Source organism: Antechinus flavipes, chromosome 1, assembly GCF_016432865.1.
Source record: "Antechinus flavipes isolate AdamAnt ecotype Samford, QLD, Australia chromosome 1, AdamAnt_v2, whole genome shotgun sequence".
NCBI lineage: Eukaryota > Metazoa > Chordata > Mammalia > Dasyuromorphia > Dasyuridae > Antechinus > Antechinus flavipes.
The window spans coordinates 298,968,717-298,987,306 of record NC_067398.1 but is presented as its reverse complement, the minus strand read 5'-3'; the positions used below and the strand labels follow the sequence as shown (position 1 = coordinate 298,987,306).

General features: G+C 33.0%; 1 protein-coding gene across 1 annotated transcript in view; it reads left to right on the top strand.

Moving 5' to 3' along the window:
- The window catches only part of PARN (poly(A)-specific ribonuclease), a 158,881-nt gene that overhangs the window by 22,213 nt on the left and 118,078 nt on the right, over positions 1-18,590 (top strand). The window contains exons 13-16 of the mRNA XM_051963214.1: positions 1,596-1,673; positions 13,623-13,666; positions 17,503-17,545; positions 17,964-18,039. Of these exons, the coding sequence (XP_051819174.1) occupies positions 1,596-1,673; positions 13,623-13,666; positions 17,503-17,545; positions 17,964-18,039 (241 nt within the window). The remainder of the gene's footprint in view (positions 1-1,595; positions 1,674-13,622; positions 13,667-17,502; positions 17,546-17,963; positions 18,040-18,590) is intronic.

The window sequence follows — 18,590 nt, the reverse complement described above, 5'->3', positions numbered from 1 at the left end:
CAGCAATATAGTTTCTCTAGTGTCTATTTATAGAGTTTTTATGGAACTTACATTCCCTGTAAAGTAGTTTCATCTAATGTTTTATCTAAGAGAATCCAGGAACATGGTTAAGGGTATGCCTATTACTTTGCAAAGTATTGTGAGATTTGATAGAGGCATACTGGAATGAACCTACTTTACAAAGAAAATTTTATTTCTTGAGAAAATATTAAAAATAGACATTCAGCTTCCCTTTGGTGATGGCATTTTGATCTCTAAACTAGGATGTCTAACATCTTATCAAATTGAAATTCTACATATTTATTTTGCCCCCCTTTTCCTTTCGCATGGAATTCATGATTTTTTATATCTCTTAATAAGTAGGGTCAGAAGCCATTCTATGGGGGAAAAGAAGCTTAGTTATAGAGTTTTTCTAAGTTAGCAAAGTATTTTTTGGGGGCCATATGTCTACTTCTTTTGATTATAAGTAGACATGATTTGACGACCTGCAGTCTTTTTTCTTTTTTTTTTTTTTAAAGGTAATTGGGGTTAAGTGACTTGCCCAGGGTCACACAGTTAGGAAGTATTAAGTGTCTTGAGGCCCAATTTGAACTCAGATCCTCCTGACTTCAGGGCTTGTGCTCTATCCACTGCGCCACCTAGCTGCCCCAATTAGCAAAATATTTTGAAAAACGTCTCATAATTTTAGATTTTTAAAAATTATTATTATAAAGGTACTCAGATACTACATTTACATAGAATTAGAAAGACCCTTAATTTGTTCAATAAGTATCTAAACTGACAGGAAACAGGTATGATTTGAAGTTTTCATTCAGTTAAATTTATATTCATATCATTTAAGTTGTTTTAGGTTAGTTTATCAGCTAAGGCAGGGGAAAAAAATCCCACCACTTCTTTATTGTGGAAAATGCAATTTTTAAGAAAATGCCCCACATGAAATTTGACATAGATGATAGGGATGATAACATCCATTTTTCTGTCTTGAATACAATTGAATACTAGTTTTTGCTGTTTAGTATTACTGTGGTAGTTATTTTTATTTTTCTGAATTTGTGAAGAAGAGTTTTATAATTAAGAATCCTACAGATTTGAAGATTTTCTTATAAGGTATTCGATAACCTAGGAGACACATTTTTCATATGTTAAACTCCTCAAAGAGAATTTTAACTTATTTTGGATTATAGAGAATGGCAAGACAACATCTGAAAAAGAACACTCAGGAACATTTGATTCTTTCTTATCATGGCCCTATTTCCCCAGATTTTAAAAAAAAAATTAGGAAAGGAAAAAACACAGGCTTTTTAAAAAAATAGATTTTATTGATATCTTTTGGGTTTTTTTTTTTTTTTTGGCCTTTTTTAAAAATGTATTTCCCAATTAATATGTCCTCCTTACAAAAAAAGAGGAAGAAAGGGAAAAAATTGTATGAAGCCAAACACCATAGCTAAACAATCCTTTAAGGAACATAGTAAATGTAAGTATAACAAATGTCTGCAATGGAGCCAGAATTGTACTTCTCTGTTTTTTGAAAATGATATCATAATACAGTGTAATGTAATACAAAGAAGTTATTTAATAAACCTAATTCTCTTTAGGGCAAACTTGTTATTGGGCATAATATGCTTTTGGATGTCATGCACACAATTCACCAGTTCTACTGCCCATTGCCTGAGGTAAGTAAGTTGCCAATCTTTGTTAATTCCAAGTCTCTTCTGTATTGTACAAAAGTTTCTGGCATGTTATGTGTTCCATAGAGGGGAGCTTATTAAGGAAAAGTGTATGTCCTTTAACTTTATGTTACTGAAGAGATTTGTACACTGTTTTAAGTAACTTCATTGGTATGACAAGGAGGGAAGAAGTTGTGGGAGTCTTCAGTGGGTTTTTTTTTTTTTATTATGGATTTGTTTTATCATCTCTTTTCTATTGAGAATTGGTTCCTAAACCTTAGAAATTTTTTAGTTTACTGATTATAAAACTAGACATATAAACAATAGAGGTAGGTGATGTTTTAGGAAAAAATAACAGTTGGATCATGAAACTCTGCATACTGTCATCCTGAATGCTTTTATTTATGTTTTCTTCTGATCTTTTTGAAAAATTTTTCCTTAAATAGAAAATTGTTATTTTTTATTTTGATAAAAGATTCTTCCTAAAAAATATCCAATCTATGTTAAATTTTCAAAGATGAGTCCTTTAATTTTGACAGTCTGTCCCATTGATCTACTACTTAGTTGTTGTTTTTTTTTAACCAATATTGGAAGGTTTTGATTGAATACTCCTTTATAATGCAGTTTGAGATGCAGAAATGCTATTCCCCCTTTGTCCTTACGTCTTTTTATTATTTTCCTTGATAATCTAGATCTTTGATTTTTTCCAAATGAATTTTAGTTATTTATTAACTTCTTTAAAGTAACTCTTTGATAATTTTATTGGTATGGCATTAACAGTATAAATTAACTTTCACAATGTCATCATTTTTATTATATTGGCCCAGTTCAACCATGATCACCTAATATTCCTCCAATTATTTAAGTTCTTTATTTCTTCAAGGAACACTTTGTACTTGTATCTTTTGGATAACATAATATGAAAGAGACTTTAGCAATCAGTTGGTCCAACCCTTTTTATAGGATAAGCCTAGTATTGAAGAACAGTTTAGTAACTTTTCTTGTGTAATACCAAGATGTCTAAGCCAATTCATTCTTCCAACTGTGCATTAGTGTACCTGTCTTACTACAGCTTCATTGATAGTGATCATGTTTTTTATAATCATTACCAATGTAATGGGTAAAAGGTGAAATCTCAGAGTCTTTTTAATTTGCATTTTTCTTAATTTGCAGTGATTTGGAGAATTTTTTTCATATTGTTATTTATAGTATATATTTCCACCTTGAAAAACTGTCATTATCCTTAAGCTGCTATCTCTTGAGGAATGGCATGTAGTTATATTTCCGTATTCAGTTCCTAATATCTGGGATATCACATTTTTATCCCAAGTTTCCCAGTTTCATTTCTTTTGGTCATGCTTTTTAATATAATTAAAATAGACTGTTTCATGATTTTCTTTATCATTTGGTTATCAGTTTTACTCTTTTAGCTGTGAAAAATGCCTTTCTCTAATTATCTTACCATTTTTAATACTGTTTTTATATTTGTTATTTTTGGAGAATATTGTGTCATCTGATATAAGATGTTTTGCCAAACTGCTTTCCAGTTTTCCCAGTGGCTTATTGGATTTAGCCATATCAGTTCTTTTACTTACTTATAGGTTTTGTTTGTCTAGTCCATTTCATTTTTGTATTTTTAACTAATAACTAATGATTTTAATAATTACTGCTACAATGGTTTGAATTCTAATAACGTTAATCTTCCTTCCTTCCTCATTTTTTCCCTTTGACATCCTTAACTTTTTTTCTAATTATTCCTCACTAAATCTTCTCCTTCATAGAATCCCAGAGCTATAACTAGAAGAGATATAGTTTAGTTAGAGCCATAGTATGTAGAGCCAGAAGAGACTTGAACCTCTAGTCCAACTTGGTCACTTTACTGATGAGGGAACTGGTGGTTACAGAGGAGAAGTGACTTGTCCATCATCTAGTGATCATTAGGGAAGGAAGCCTAGATTTATGCCCAGATTCTCTAGCTCTAGATCCTATTTCTTTCTTTCTTTTTTTTTTTCAATAGCTTTTTATTGACAAAACATATGCATGGTAATTTTTCAACACTGACCCTTGCAAAAACTTCTGTTCCAACTTTTCCCTTCTTCCCCCCACTGCCTCCCCTAGATGGCAGCTAGTCCATACATGTTAAATATGTTAAAAGTATATGTTAAATACAATATATGTATCCATATTTATACAGTTATCTTGTTGCACAGGAAAGATTGGATTTAGAAAGAAGGTAAAAATAACCTGGGAAGAAAAACAAAAACGCAAGCAAACAATAATAGAAAGAATGTAAATGCTATGTTGTGGTCCACACTCATTTCCCAATGTTCTTTCACTGGGTGTAGCTGGTTCTGTTTTTTACTGATCACTTGGAACTGATTTGGATCCTCTCATTGTTGAAGATAGTCACTTCCATCAGAATTGATCCTCATATAGTATTGTTTTGAAGTATATAATGATCTAGATCCTATTTCTTGATAGCAGTGATCTTTTCCTCATCTCTTTTGTATATTTACTATCTGGCATTGTATCCTGAACCTGCTGAATTTTTAAATGCTTAATGAATTGAATCTGAGTACAATACTTGAGGTTTTGATCAGTAGTAAATATAATAATATTCTTCCTAGAAGATAGATATTCTCTTTTTAATAATGGCCAATTTGATAACCATCTACAGATTAAACTTGGAGAATCTTAGAATCAGAAGGTACCTTAAATCCACCTTAGTCCAACCTGACATCCAGTGTAGTCATTCTTTCTGTCACATCACTTACGTCTTCCATTTATGCTTGTAAATTTCTAGTGATGGAGGAATTCACTATCTCACAAGGTAGCTAGTTACATTTTTAACATTTGCAGTTGTTAGAAAGTTTTGTCTGACTAAGAAAAAGCTTCTATTCATTTTTCCCTGCAGACAGCCACATAAAATACGTATTTCATATAATCAGCCTTCTGGCAGTCAAAAACAATTTCAGTTGTAAAAGCAGCATAGCCAACTTTTCGTTTAAATATCCCTGTACTTTCATCTGGTTTTTATGTGGACCACTTTCCAGATTCAGCACTATCTTTGTTACTCTTATGATGATATGTTACTATTTGTCATTGTTTCTTTAAAGCTAGTAATGCTTTAGAAAGTACTGTATCCTGATTTCAGAAAGGCATGCAGAGATTTATATTAACTGATGCTAAGAGGAATAGTGTAGTGCTCTGGTTGGTTTTCTGGAGGTCTCTGGACCAGTCTTCATTTCAGTTGAATAATCACCCCAAGAATAGCCAGGTGTTAAAATCCAAATCCTTTATTATCTCCTTCACAATCTAGTGTCCTTGCCTGGGACCCAGGCTAGTTTTCTTGAAGTCCTCCAGAATGTGTCTTGGTTTCTGTGGGAGAGGCAGGAGGACCACCACAACAGTCTCTTGTCTTGAAGTCTGTCTCAGTCTGAGAGCTTGTATTCCAGCCTCCAGTCTTCTGTCTTCTCCGAGTCTGTCTCTGAGCCCTTTCTGAGTCTGTGTTTGGCTCTTCTGAGTCTCTCTCTGAGCCCTTCTGAGTCTGTCTCTGGCTCAGAAGGGCTTGGTTTTAGTGGAGAAATGAAGGAGGAAAAGTCTGCCACTACGGTGGTGTGAGATGGAATGAATGAATCTGGCTGAGTTTGTTCCAGCTTATATGCTCTATTACAGTTAAATCCATTCATCATACTGAGTATAAGCTATTATATCACTAGGGAATCATTATTTGTTGTAAGATTAAATCATTCATACTGAACTAGAGAACTATTAATCACCATGTTAAACTAGATAACCATTGTCTTATCAGTTCCACTTAATTAACACCTTGTAAGAATCCTTATTTCAAGTACAGAGTTCTGGCCCATAACAGAGTAGAACCAAGAGAACATTGTGCACAGCAACAAGAAGATTATGTGATGGTCAATGCTGAGGGACGTGATTCTTTTCAACAGCGAGATGATTCAGGCCAATTTTGATGGTGATAGAGAAAGCCATCTGCATCCAGTGAGAGGACTGTGGGGACTGAATCTGGATCACAACATAGCATTTTCACTTTTTTTGTTATTGTTTGCTTGCATTTTTTTCTTATTTTTTTTCCTCTTTGATTTGATTTTTCTTGTACACCATGATAAATGTGGAAATATGTTTAGAAGAATTGCACATGTTTAACCTATATTGGAGTACTTGCTGTCTAGGGCAGGAGAGTAGGGGAAAGAAGGGAGAAAAATTTGGAACACAAGGTTTTGCAAGTTGAATGTTGAAAACTATCTTTGCAAATATTTTGAAAATAAAAGAATGTGTTTTTTTTTTTTTTGTTTTTGTTTTTTTTTAAAGAAGAAAGTGTTATATCCTGAGTCAGAGGATATTGGTTTTAATCTTGACTGCCACTTAATTATCATTGCAGCCTTTGGGAAGTAACATAATCTTTTGGGGTCTTAGTTTCCTAGTCCATGAAATGAAAATGTTGGACTATATAACTTATAAAGTGTCTTCAACCTCTAAATTTTTGATTCTTTGGTTCCCTTCTTGCTATCTCTTCCTTCTCACCTCCCAATGATCTACCTTGGCCTCAGTTTTTACTGCTAGAGATAATTTCCAAATCTTTATGTTCACTTTCAATTACTCTCTAAAACTAAAGTCTCATATTTCTAACTGCATTGAATTTCTCCACTTGGATGTCTTATCAGTGGTATAGTGTATAGAATACAAGATTTGAAGTCACTATAACCTGGGTTCAAATCCCATCTCAAATTCTAGATATATGACCTTTGCTGAAGCATTTGGCTTCTGTAGGCATCAGATTTCCTCATCTGTGAAATGATTGCATTGGACTTAATAACCTGTTAAGTCCTTTCCAGCTCTGAAACTATGGTCCTATGTTCAGAAACTTTCCCCTTCCCTGCTGTATTTGTTGCTATTAATGTCATCCTCCTCCTCCTCCTCTATATTCTCTATCATCCTTTCATAACTTTGGAATTTTGTGTAACTTTTCCTTTTCTCTTATTTTACATATTTAATTATTTGCCAAGACTCTTCTCTTCCTTTTCATTTCTGTCTTTAAAAAAAAAAAGAACTTCATTGATACTGTAGAAAAATCTTTTCCACATATATTGCCTTTCCCTCATTGAACCCTCTTGTGAAACACAGAAAGACATCAACAGTAAGATCAACCATGAAACCATAATCTGAGAAGCATATAAAGCATTTAAATCCTATAATCTTTTTCCATCTCTCTACTTGAAGTTGTGTATATTCTTCTCATTTTGTTTGCTTTGCTCCTTGGCAAGATTTTTTAGATACATTACAGTTTGCTAGCTCTTTAAGAGCATGAGACTTATTGTATTGTTCTCAGTAGCATCTAACACATTGCCTTGTGTATATATATACATCCTATCTATGATCTCTTTGATGTTGACACTTTTTCTGTTAGTTCATATTGCAAACCAATCATATTTCATCCTTTGAATACAGTTTTTGCTTGTGTCTTTCTTAAATTACAATGGGAATTTTTTCTGGTTCTTAAATGTGTTCTGAAACTACTATAGCACTTCTTTGTTCATCTTTCATTTGACAGTATAACCAGCCTCCCTTATTTTTCTATTATGTATCTTTGGTGATATAATTAATTTTATATATGTGTGTGTGTGTGTGTATTTGTGCACAAGTCATTGTTGCTAATAAGGTTGAGAGCTACTTCATGTATTTTTTCCCCATAGCTTTGTAAGTCACCTGCAGTTTTAGTTCTTCTGAAATGGAATATTCCATTATTTTTGGTCACATAGCTGTGCAAGAAGAATATGATATTAATAAGATGGGCTTTTATTTAGAAACGAGTAACTTGATATCATTGAAAGTAGGAACATTTTTTTGCCATGGGAGAAAAACTTAAGATTCATTATAATGGCTTGTTGTAACTTCAACATCATTAGGAAACTTTTTTCCTTTAAACACTGTCTCCTTGTGATTTCTCAAACTGTAAGTCATTCATTCAGCTTAAATATATCACTTATTTTTAGTGGAATGAATGGGGGAAGAGAAAGGGACCCACCTTCATGTCTTTAGATTCTCAGGGGGAAAGAGAGTAATATATATTTCATTAAAATAATATCCTTTTAGAAAAGTACATACATCTTTTCAGGTATGAGACCTGTACTTTAAGTATCTATACTTTAGGTATATAAGTAAAATGCAGTTTAGAAAAAATAATTAGAAAAAATATGGATGGAGGAAATAAGAAACTTTAGAATTAAGACTAAAATTCATCTAAAGCAGTGGTTTTCAAAGTATGGTCTAGAGAATCCTGGGGATCTTTGAAACTCTTTTAGAGGGTCTACAAATTCAAAAATAGTTTTTATTTCCACTATGGTAAATGTCTATAAATATAATCTAGATAAACAAAAATGCTTTGGAGAGATCCTCAGTAATTTTTAATAGGATAAAGATATTGAAAACAAAAGTTTGAGAACCACTGATCTAAAGTGTATGTTTAAGGCAGCTGTTTTACAAACAGTCTTCAGCCTTCAGATTAGTAAGTACTTTAACATCTATAAGATTTTCTTCTCTACTTAGATGACAGAAAATTGCATAGACTGTCTTCTTTCTCAAGACCAGTGATAATTAAGATAGCAGATGGTTTCATTTTTTAATTGTGTCCAGAGAGAGTTGAGCAGATCCAGAATAGAGAATAGCCAAAAGAGATAGCTAGAAATTGTCTGGGTCACCATCATGGTGCTAATATTATCTTGATTCGGATATTTGGAGGTGAAGGATAGGACAAAAATGCCAGTGACTTCCTGGAAGACACTCATCATAATAGCAGGGTCGCAGCGATGACATGGCCACAACTCTCTATGTCTTAAGTTGTCTCTGTGAGCAAAGCTAAGGACCTAGCCATGGTATATTTTTCCTTTCTTTCTTTCCTCCCTTTGTTGCCCCCCCTCCCTCCCCCCATCTCCTCCCCGCCGCCCATCTCCCAATACGTGTAAAATATTCAACATTCGTTTTTGTAAGATTTATCTTCCCTCTCCCCAAGACAGTAAGCAGTTTGATATATAGGTTAAATATGTGCGGTCCCTAAAGACATATTTCCCCTATTTGTCATGTTGAGCAAGAAAAATCAGACCAAAAAGAAAGGAAAAAACCATGAAAAAGAAAACAAACAAAAAGGTGAAAATGTTAGGCTTCAATCCACATTCAGTCTCCATAGATCTCTTTCTCTGGATGCAGATGACATTTTCCATCCCAGATCTATTGGAATTGCTTTGAATCACTGCATTGTTGAAAAGATCCATGTTCATCAGAATTGATCATCATATAATCTTTCTGTTGCTGTATACAGTGGTTCTGATCACTTCACTTTGTGTCAGTTCATGTAAGTCTCTCCAGGCCTCTCTGATATTATCCTGCTGATTGTTTCTTATAAAACAATAATATTCCATAACATTCATATATCATAATTCAGTCATTTCCCAACTGATGGGTATCCACTCAGTTTCCAATTTCTTACAACTACAAAAAGGGCTGTTACAAACATTTTTGCACATGTGGGTCCTTTTCCCTTTTTTTATGATCTCTTTGGTATACTGCTGGATCAAAGGGTATGCACAGTTTTATAGCCCTTTGGACACAGTTCCAAATTGCTCTCCAGAATGCTTGGATTAATTATCAACTCTACCAACAATATATTAATTTTCCTCACATCCCTTCCAACATTCATATTATCTTTTCCTGTCATCTTAGCCAATCTGAGAGGTATGAGATGATATTTCAGAGTTGTCTTAATTTGCATTTCTCTGATCAATAATAATTTAGAGTATTTTTTCATATGATTAGAAGTAGCTTTAATTTCTTCATCTGAAAATTGTCTATTCATATCCTTTGACATGATACATTTTCTAAAGGGTTATTGAGCTCCTTTTTCCTCTTAGTTATTTCTTGGAACTTTTCACTGTTTTCATTGTTCTTGTTCTCAGTACTTTGTGACTGACTCAGTGGACTGTTTATTAACCTACCTTGGACATGAATACTCACATATTCTTGTGAATGAAGGAATTAAATGATTTTAATCTGGTATCAGATTATACTTCAGACTTTGTATATTGGGAAGTACTTAGATTAGTTTCAGTCTAACTGTATTTTTGTATCTGTGAGTAAAGTCAATTTACTTTTTTTTTTTTCTGTCAGATGTTGCTGACAGTTTTTCTGGCCCTGCCTAATAAGGAAATTGAAAAGAAATCTGAAGTAAAATGAGCTTCCTAGTAGAAAAACTGTTTTTAGTCAATCAGTGGAATAGGTTAGATTCACAGGAGAAAATAGTCAATAACTATAGCCATCTAGTGTTTGACAAACTCAAAGACCTCAGCTTTTGGGTTAAGAACTCTCTATGTGACAAAAACTGCTAGGAAAATTAGAAACTAGTAAGGCAGAAATTAGGCATTGACCTACACCTAACAATATATACCAAGATAAGATCAAAATGGATTTATGATGTAGACATAAAGAGTAATATTATAAGCAAATTGTAAGAACATAGGATAGTTTATCTCTCAGATCTATGGAGAAGGAAGGAATTTGTGACCAAAGAAGAACTAAAACTCATTATTGAACACTAAATAGATAATTTTGATCATATTAAGTTAAAAATTTTTTGTACAAACAAAACTAATGCAGATAAGATTAGAAGGGAAGCAATAAACTAGGAAAACATTTTTACATTCAAAGGTTCTGATAAAGGCCTCATTTCTAAAACATATAAAGAATGTATCAAATTTATAAGAATTCAAGCCATTTTCCAATTGATAAATGGCCAAAGGATATGAACAGATAATTTTCAGCTGAAGAAATTAAGACCATTTCTAGTCATATGGAAAGATGCTTTAAATCACTATTGACCAGAGAAATGCAAATTAAGAAACTCTGAGATACCACTATACACCTCTTAAATTGGCTAAGATGACAGGAAAAGATAATGACAAATGTTGGAGGGGATGTGGGAAAACTGGGGCACTGATACATTGGTGGTGGAATTGTGAATGAATCCAACCCTTCTGGAGAGCAATTAGGAACTATGGTCAAAAAGTTGTCAAATTGTGCATACCCTTTGACCCAGCAGTGTTTCTCTTGGGCCTATATCCCAAAGAGATCTTAAAGGAAGGAAAGGGACCCATATGTGCAGAAATGTTTATGGCAGCCCTTTTTGTAGTGGCAAGAAACTGGAAACTAAGTGGATGCCCATCAGTTGGAGAATAGCTGAATAATTTAGGATATAGGAATGTTATGGAATATTATTGTTCTATAAGAAATGATCAACAGGATGATTTCAGAGAGGCCTGGCGAGACTTATGTGAACTGATGCTAAGTGGAATGAGCAGAACCAGATCATTATACACGGCAACAACAAAACTATATGAAGATCTGTTGTGATCTTTTCAACAATGAGATGATTCAGACTAGTTCCAATGGGCTTGTGATGGAGAGAGCCATCTGCATCCAGAGAGAGGATTGTGGGAACTGAATGTATTGTTTGCTTGCATTTTGTTTTCTTTCTCATTTTTTCCCCTTTTTGACCTGATCTTTCTTGTATAGCAAGATAACTGTATAAATATGTATACATATATTGGATTTAACCTATATTTTAACATGTTTGACATATTTTGGATTACTTGCCATCTAGGGGAGGGATTGGGAGAAAGGAGGAGAAACTTTGGAACCTTGGTTTTGTAAGGGTCAATGTTGAAAAATTATCCATGTATATGTTTTGAAAATAAAAGGCTTTAATTAAAAAAAAAGAGAGAAAACGAAAAAACTTTTTAAAATTTAGAAATTTTTCAGGCCCTCAGAGTTCTCATATCTAAAATAGGGAGAGTAATACTTGTAACAACTTTATGGCACAAAGTTTTTATGAGGAAAGTATATTGTAAACCTTAAAGTGCTATGTAAGTATTGGATGGTCTAGTTATTTTAGAGCCAGATGCTTCCTGCTTTCTTTGGGATTCTTGTCATGGGAACTTTTGTCTAAAAAACTGCCTCACCATAAAATCTTTTTGTTATCTCATAAGAGAGTAAAAAAGGTCTTATGCAGAATTTTTCTGTGTATGTTGGTTTTAATAACTAATTACAGAATCATAGCTGCCTTTCAGTCCATCCCATACCAGGAAAGATTTTCCTTCTAAAATGTTTCTAACATTTTTCATAGAGAAAATGATTGCAGTAGTTTTCAAACATAAAAAAAGAATATTGATATTAGTAATATTCCTTCCATAGGATCTTTCATCTCTTTACTAATTACATAAAGATTAATTTCCATTTTTTCAGTTTCTTTGTACTTACGTTACCTCATACCCTTTGATGGTTGGGATACAACCTGGAGTAATAGAAGAATACCAAGCAGGCTCCTGCTTGAGCAAACTGTGATTTTGGACGAGTCAGTTAGCCTTTCTAATTTTCAGTTTTACATATGAGGCAGAGAAATCAGCAGGCTTTTGTAATAAACCACATGAGGTGATGAGAGCCTGTCCTAGAATTGTGTCACTGTTGCAAAGGTGAAATGAAAAGATCTTGGCAACAGATTAGATACAGGATGAGGATAAATCTTGCATTCAAGATGACTCCTGGGTTACCAAACTGAGGGATTAGGAGGATGGAAGGAGGGTTTGGGAGAATGGTAATGAGTTCTCTTTTGGATATATTAAATTTAAGTGGTCTACTGGATGTCCAGTTTACAATATCTGGAAGGGCATTTGGAGATGGGAGGTTAGAAGTCAATGGAGAGCTTGCTGGAGAAATGTTCAGTTTTAGCCTACTAGTGTTGCTTTAGTTAATTGTCAGAGTAGTCTGAGTAATTGGAGAGAATGTTTTTTACGTGGCTGACTTTTAACAAGTATCTTAAAGAAGTATTTGTAATCTTACTAAATATATATCCATTTGCTGAATGAGCAGGGTTTTGTTGTTTTTTTAAATAATGATGTAAGGTCATTATCTTAATGGTCTTGGTCACATATATAAGGCTCAAGGTGCTACCTCTTACTAGAATTAAGATTTCTTGATCACATGGAAATATCTATAATGAATGGATAAATAAAATATTTATAAAGTGTTTACAATATACAAAGCATTATGCCAAGGTCTGGGGATATAAATAGGAAAGTTTATTTGTTCCTGCTCTCAAGGGGCTCACATTCTAATGGGAATATAACAGTTATAGAAGGTTTCAATTACAAGTCAGGTGAAAAGATCTTATGGTCCTTAAGTGCAGCAGCTAAGCACATTTAATGTCATTTACACTGATAAAATCATATCAGTTCTGATTTGAACTACTTAATAAATAGTTTGATAGCAAGAATTTTTTTTTTTTTCTGAATCTTTATTAGCTGTGTCTATAACACCTTCAGGAGCAGTTTTTAGGCTGAATCTCCACAAAGGATGTTTCCAGGGTAATTAGGCTTTGGGCCATATTCCTTAGGTTCTTGGGCATCCTGGGGCTGTCCGAGGGGAAAATCGGGGTCGAGGCTGATGGTGAGACTGGCCTAATGCAGCTGCTTCTCTCTTTTCCTCAGGGTGCTTTACTACTTTACTGTAGGCCTCCAGAAGTATATAATCTTATGAATTCTTTCAGAAACATCTGGATGTTTTTTGGTATGATTAATTGGTTGAGTAGCTTTTCATTGGTACTATTATTTTGTAAGTACACATTATTGTTAGAATTTTGAGTTTTCAAAGCCGCTTATGAAATAGAATCTGAAATAGATTTTAAAGTCGTTTGATTTAAAAATGCTTTTTTGAGGTGTTACAGTTCATTTGAAAAGTTTCTGGAAACTTTATTACAGAATGGGCAAAGGTGTTTTATACCTGTGTTGTTTTCTGGATAATGGATTTTTCATATTGAGCATGATTTATGGTTTTGAATAAGAATGTATCAATCTAGCTATAATGAGTTGATTTTCTGTATTTTAGGACTTAAATGAATTTAAGGAGGTAACAACATGTGTCTTCCCCAGGTAAGATTTCTTTTCATTGTTATCTCTCATCTGAAATGGCATTTGCCAAAGATATAATATATGTGGGTATGTACTACACATATGTGCACTAATTTCATAGGACTGTGAGCTAGAAGAATAGGTTGATAAGACTTTTGAATTATTGATGTTTCAAAAAAATTTTTTATGATTGTTTTTGAAATTCCCATTTTAAGAATTCTCAAAATAAGCATTGAATTCAGGTGCAAGAGAGTATTTTGTCTTTTTCTTCTCTTTAAATACGATTTCTTATAAGACTATTGGGCCTTATAAATACTGAATAGTCTCTTTAGAGTACTTTGTAGACAAATGAGAGCTGTGAGCAAGTGTTTTAGCTCCTAAATTTATTACCTTCAAATTTTAGTGCCTTGGAACAATGAAGTTAATTTTTACTTTGTAAATAACAAGTCTAATATTAACCGCACAAAGCTAAGACTTAGTTTCTATTAGATGAAACTCAGCCCTGATACTATCTGAGAACTGGGGGAGCTAGAAAGAAAATGGAGCAAATGTGCTCTAGTTATGAAGTTCCTGTACTTATACACTGAAAACTTTTTTTTTTAATGGCAGGAAATAGTAAGTTTTTAATGTTTTATATATATATATACACACACATTTGTGTGTGTGTGTATGTGCATATATGTAAATTTTCAAAATTTCTCATCCATAGGAATAAAGTTATCGCAGAAGCTTAATGTTATTCATGAATATAGGAATTCAAATGGAAAAGTTGGGCAGTAATAAATAGTTAGCTGTAGTGGAAATTATATAATAGTATATCATATCTCTGAAAATATCTGAAGAATATTAAAAAAATATATAAACACTGAGATTGCTGTTTCAAAGTCCTTTACGTTCTACATTCTGGCTCCAGCCTACCTTTCTAGTATCTTCATACCATCTGAATATAGCCAAATTGACCTACTTGGTCTTCCCTGAATGGCCATTTTTAAAAAAAAATTATTTTGTTTTTTAATTAACAAGCATTTGTTTTTACTCATCCCAATTGTCCCTTAATTTGATAGAAATATAGAAAAACATTTGTAGCAAGTATGCATAATCAATCAAAACAAATTTTAGACATTGTCAATATCTTTTATTTTATATATTATTATTATTATTATTAAAGCTTTTTATTTACAAAGCATATGCATGGGTAATTTTTCCAACATTGACTCTTGCATAATCTTTTGTTGCAAATTTTCCCCTCATTTCCCCCATCCCTTTCCCTAGCTGGCAGGTAGTTCAATAAATGTTAAATATGTTGAAATACATATTAGATCCAATATATGTATACATATTTATACAATTATCTTGTTGCACAAGAAAAATCAGATCAAGAAGAAAGAAAAAGAAAAACTGAGAAAGAAAACACAATGTAAGCTAACAACAGAGAGAGTGAGAATGCTATGTTGTAGTCCACATTCTGTTCCCACAGTTCTCTCTCTGGGTGTAGATGGTTCTCTTCATCACTGCACAAGTGGAACTGGTTTGAATCATCTCAATGTTGAAGAGAGTCACTTCCATCAGAATTGATTGTTGTATAGTCTTCTTGTTGCTATGTATAATGATCCCCTGGTTCTGCTCATTTCACGCAGCATCAATTCATGCAAGTCTCTCCAGGCCTCTCTGAAATCATCCTGCTGGTTGTTTCTTACAGAGCAATAGTATTCCATAGCATTCATATATCATAATTTATTCAGCTATTCTCCAGTTGATGGGCATCCACTTGGTTTCCAGTTTCTCGCCAATTTCTAGTTTCTACAAAAAGGGCTCCCACAAACATTTTTACAGGTTCCTTTCCCTTCTTTAAGTTCTCTTTGGGATATAAACCCAGTAGTGATACTGCTGTGTCAAAGGGTATAACACAGTTTGATAACTTTTTGAGTATAGTTCCAAATTGCTCTCCAGAATGATTGGATCCATTCACAGTTCCATCAACAGTGTCTCAGTGTCCCAGTTTTCCCACATCCCCTCCAACATTTGTCATTATCTTTTCCTGTCACTTTAGCCAATTTGAGAGGTGTGTAGTGGTATCTCAGAGTTGTCTTAATTTGCATTTCTTTGATCAATAGTGTTTTGGAGCACCTTTTCATATGGCTACAAATAGATTCAATCATTGTCAATACTTTAAAAAATTACACTTTTATTTCTGCATCTTGAATCCATCACTACAGTGTCAGGAGTTAGGTTGCAGAATTCATTAGCCCTTGGGTATCATCTTAAGTCTTTCAAAGATTTTGTCTTTATAGTGCTGTTGTAACTGAATAATTTTTTCTCTTAATTGTTGTCACTTTACTCTACATCAGTTCCTATGAATTTTCCCTGGTCTTTTTTGAACTCGTATACCTCTCATCATTTTATATTCCATTTCATTAATATATTATTATATGTTCAACTGTTCCCCATTTGATGGTTACTCTTTAGTTTCCAGTTCTTTGCGGCTACAAAAGAATGCTTATAAATAAATACAGATAGGTTCTTTTTTTCTTTCTTTGATCTTTTTGGGGTCTAGATATGTTATAGGTATTACTGAATCAAAAGATATTCACAGGTAGGGGATTTTTGAAACATGCTATCACATATTTCCAAAATATGAACCAGTTCACAACTTCATGAAAATGCATTTGAGTGCCCGTTTTCTCATAACCCCTCTATCATTAATTTTCCTCTTTTTTAAAAATCATCTTTGCCTATTTCCATTTTTGTATTTGTTAATGACTTGGAGCAATTTTTATATTGCTATTCATAACTTGAGTGTCTTCTTTTGAAAACTGCCTGTTCATAGCTTTTGAGCATTTATCAAATGAGGAATGGCTATCAGAGACACTGTCCCAGTACACTGTCCCAAAGATTTTTTCCATAGTAACTGTTTCCTCTCTTATATATTATTCTTTTATTTTAACATACTATATATATTGCCATATAATATATTATTCTAATCTATTAACTATATTGATTTTGTTTATGTAAAAAATTTTAATTTTGTATAATTATAGTTGTCTTTTATTTTTTGTGATCCTCTCTATCGATGTTTTACCATGAACTCTTTAAACTGTCCATTTGAATTCTCACTTTCTTATCTTTGCCTTACGCTTGGAAAATGTTCTTTCCTTCATTCTTTCTCTGAGGCCTTATCTTAATTCAAAATTCAATACCTATCTCCCAGAGATAATATTTTTTAAAGTACTTAGCCCAGTGCCTAGCATATTATAAGTTATTAATAAATGTTTTTTCTAACCTTTACGCTTAATCTCCCATGTGCTACCTTTGGTGATCCTTTAAGTCTGTTCTTCATCAAATGACTTTGTATATACTTACTTGTAGAAAATTGCATCTCTTAGTACAGTGTAAGTTCTACGATCAGGAACTTTAAAAAATTTTGTCTTTCTTTGTAGTCTTAGCTCTTACTTAAAAGTGGTGCTTTGTACTTGAGACACCTAACATGCTTGTTGAATTGATTTAGATTGAATCTTTGTATTTTCTGCATTTTTGGTAGAAAAGGAACAATCTAGTTCACTGGTAGAAGTAACACTACAGAAGCAAGGCTGTTCCAAGAAGTACTTCTGTTTGCATTGCCAACTTGAACTGATTAGTAAAATACAGTAAGATTCTAGAATATTTATATTCATGTAACTAAAAAATACCTTTCAATACGAAGATTAGAATAAGTGCTTTCCAATAGAAAAAGTGTTTCCATTTTGGTGACACGGGACTTTTTAAAAAGGTCTTAAGAGTATCATATCCAAATAAGTAATACATTTTTTTTTAATATTCAGTTATATTTTGTTTACATTTTGACCATTTTTAAATTTTAGGTTACTGGATACTAAACTGATGGCAAGCACACAGCCTTTTAAGGTAATTTCCAAATCTGCTAGTTTGCTAGTTTTTCCACAATTTTCCTCTTTTAAAAAACAAACAATCCTGTTGCTTTTGTAGTAACTGAGATGTTTTTGTAACTATTTGGCATTTTTCAAGTGCCTGTCATATAATTGAAATTAAGTATTGTAACAAAGGCATAATTTTGCCAAACCATTACCTACTATACCACTGTAGAAATAGACCCATCCAGAAAAGGTCTATTCTGATGATTTCTATAACTGACATACTAAATATAAAACCTGCCTGCTTAGCATATTTAGTAACTTTGACAACTGTGAGTGTCAGTAAAGGACATAAGGTGGCATTATTCAACATATTTAGTAGTTAACTGTTATCAGATAAAGTTATCCAATACAATACATAATTATTGCTTGTTCTTTGTTTCTCTTTGCAGGATATTATTAATAACACATCCCTTGCAGAACTGGAAAAGCGTTTAAAAGAAGCACCATTCAACCCTCCTAAAGTTGGTAAGAGTTCAAAGCAAAAACAAAAAAATTAAGCCTTTTGATTATGAATTAATAAAGATAATTGATGTATTCTTTAAGGTATGAAAGTGTTTTGGAATTTAAGTAATAAGTTTCTGATTAACAGTGTGATAACACTGTTTAAATGTGTTCTTAGTTGGATAGGTTGGTCATTGAGGAGCAAAATAATTCAAATGTATATATCATCACAACACTTAGCAGGCATTTTCCCAAAAAATTAAAGGGATTTTTTCCCCCTTTCCAAGTCACATCCTTTTAATATAAAGAGTTATTTTTTATGGTTAAGCACCAACATTATAATTTTTGCCCTCTTAGCAAGTTTGAGAACTGTGCCTCTAGATTGGGGGGAATGGAAATATCCATACCTTCTCTTTTTTAAGCTGGTATGGGAGTGGAAACAGAGCAGATAATCAGGATAACAATTGAGAAAATTCAACACATGGAAGAATACTTCCAGATTGGAAAATGTTAGGTGTTACCACATCTGATCTATATCCGGTGCTCAGTTACCTTATATCTTTTTCAAACTGTAT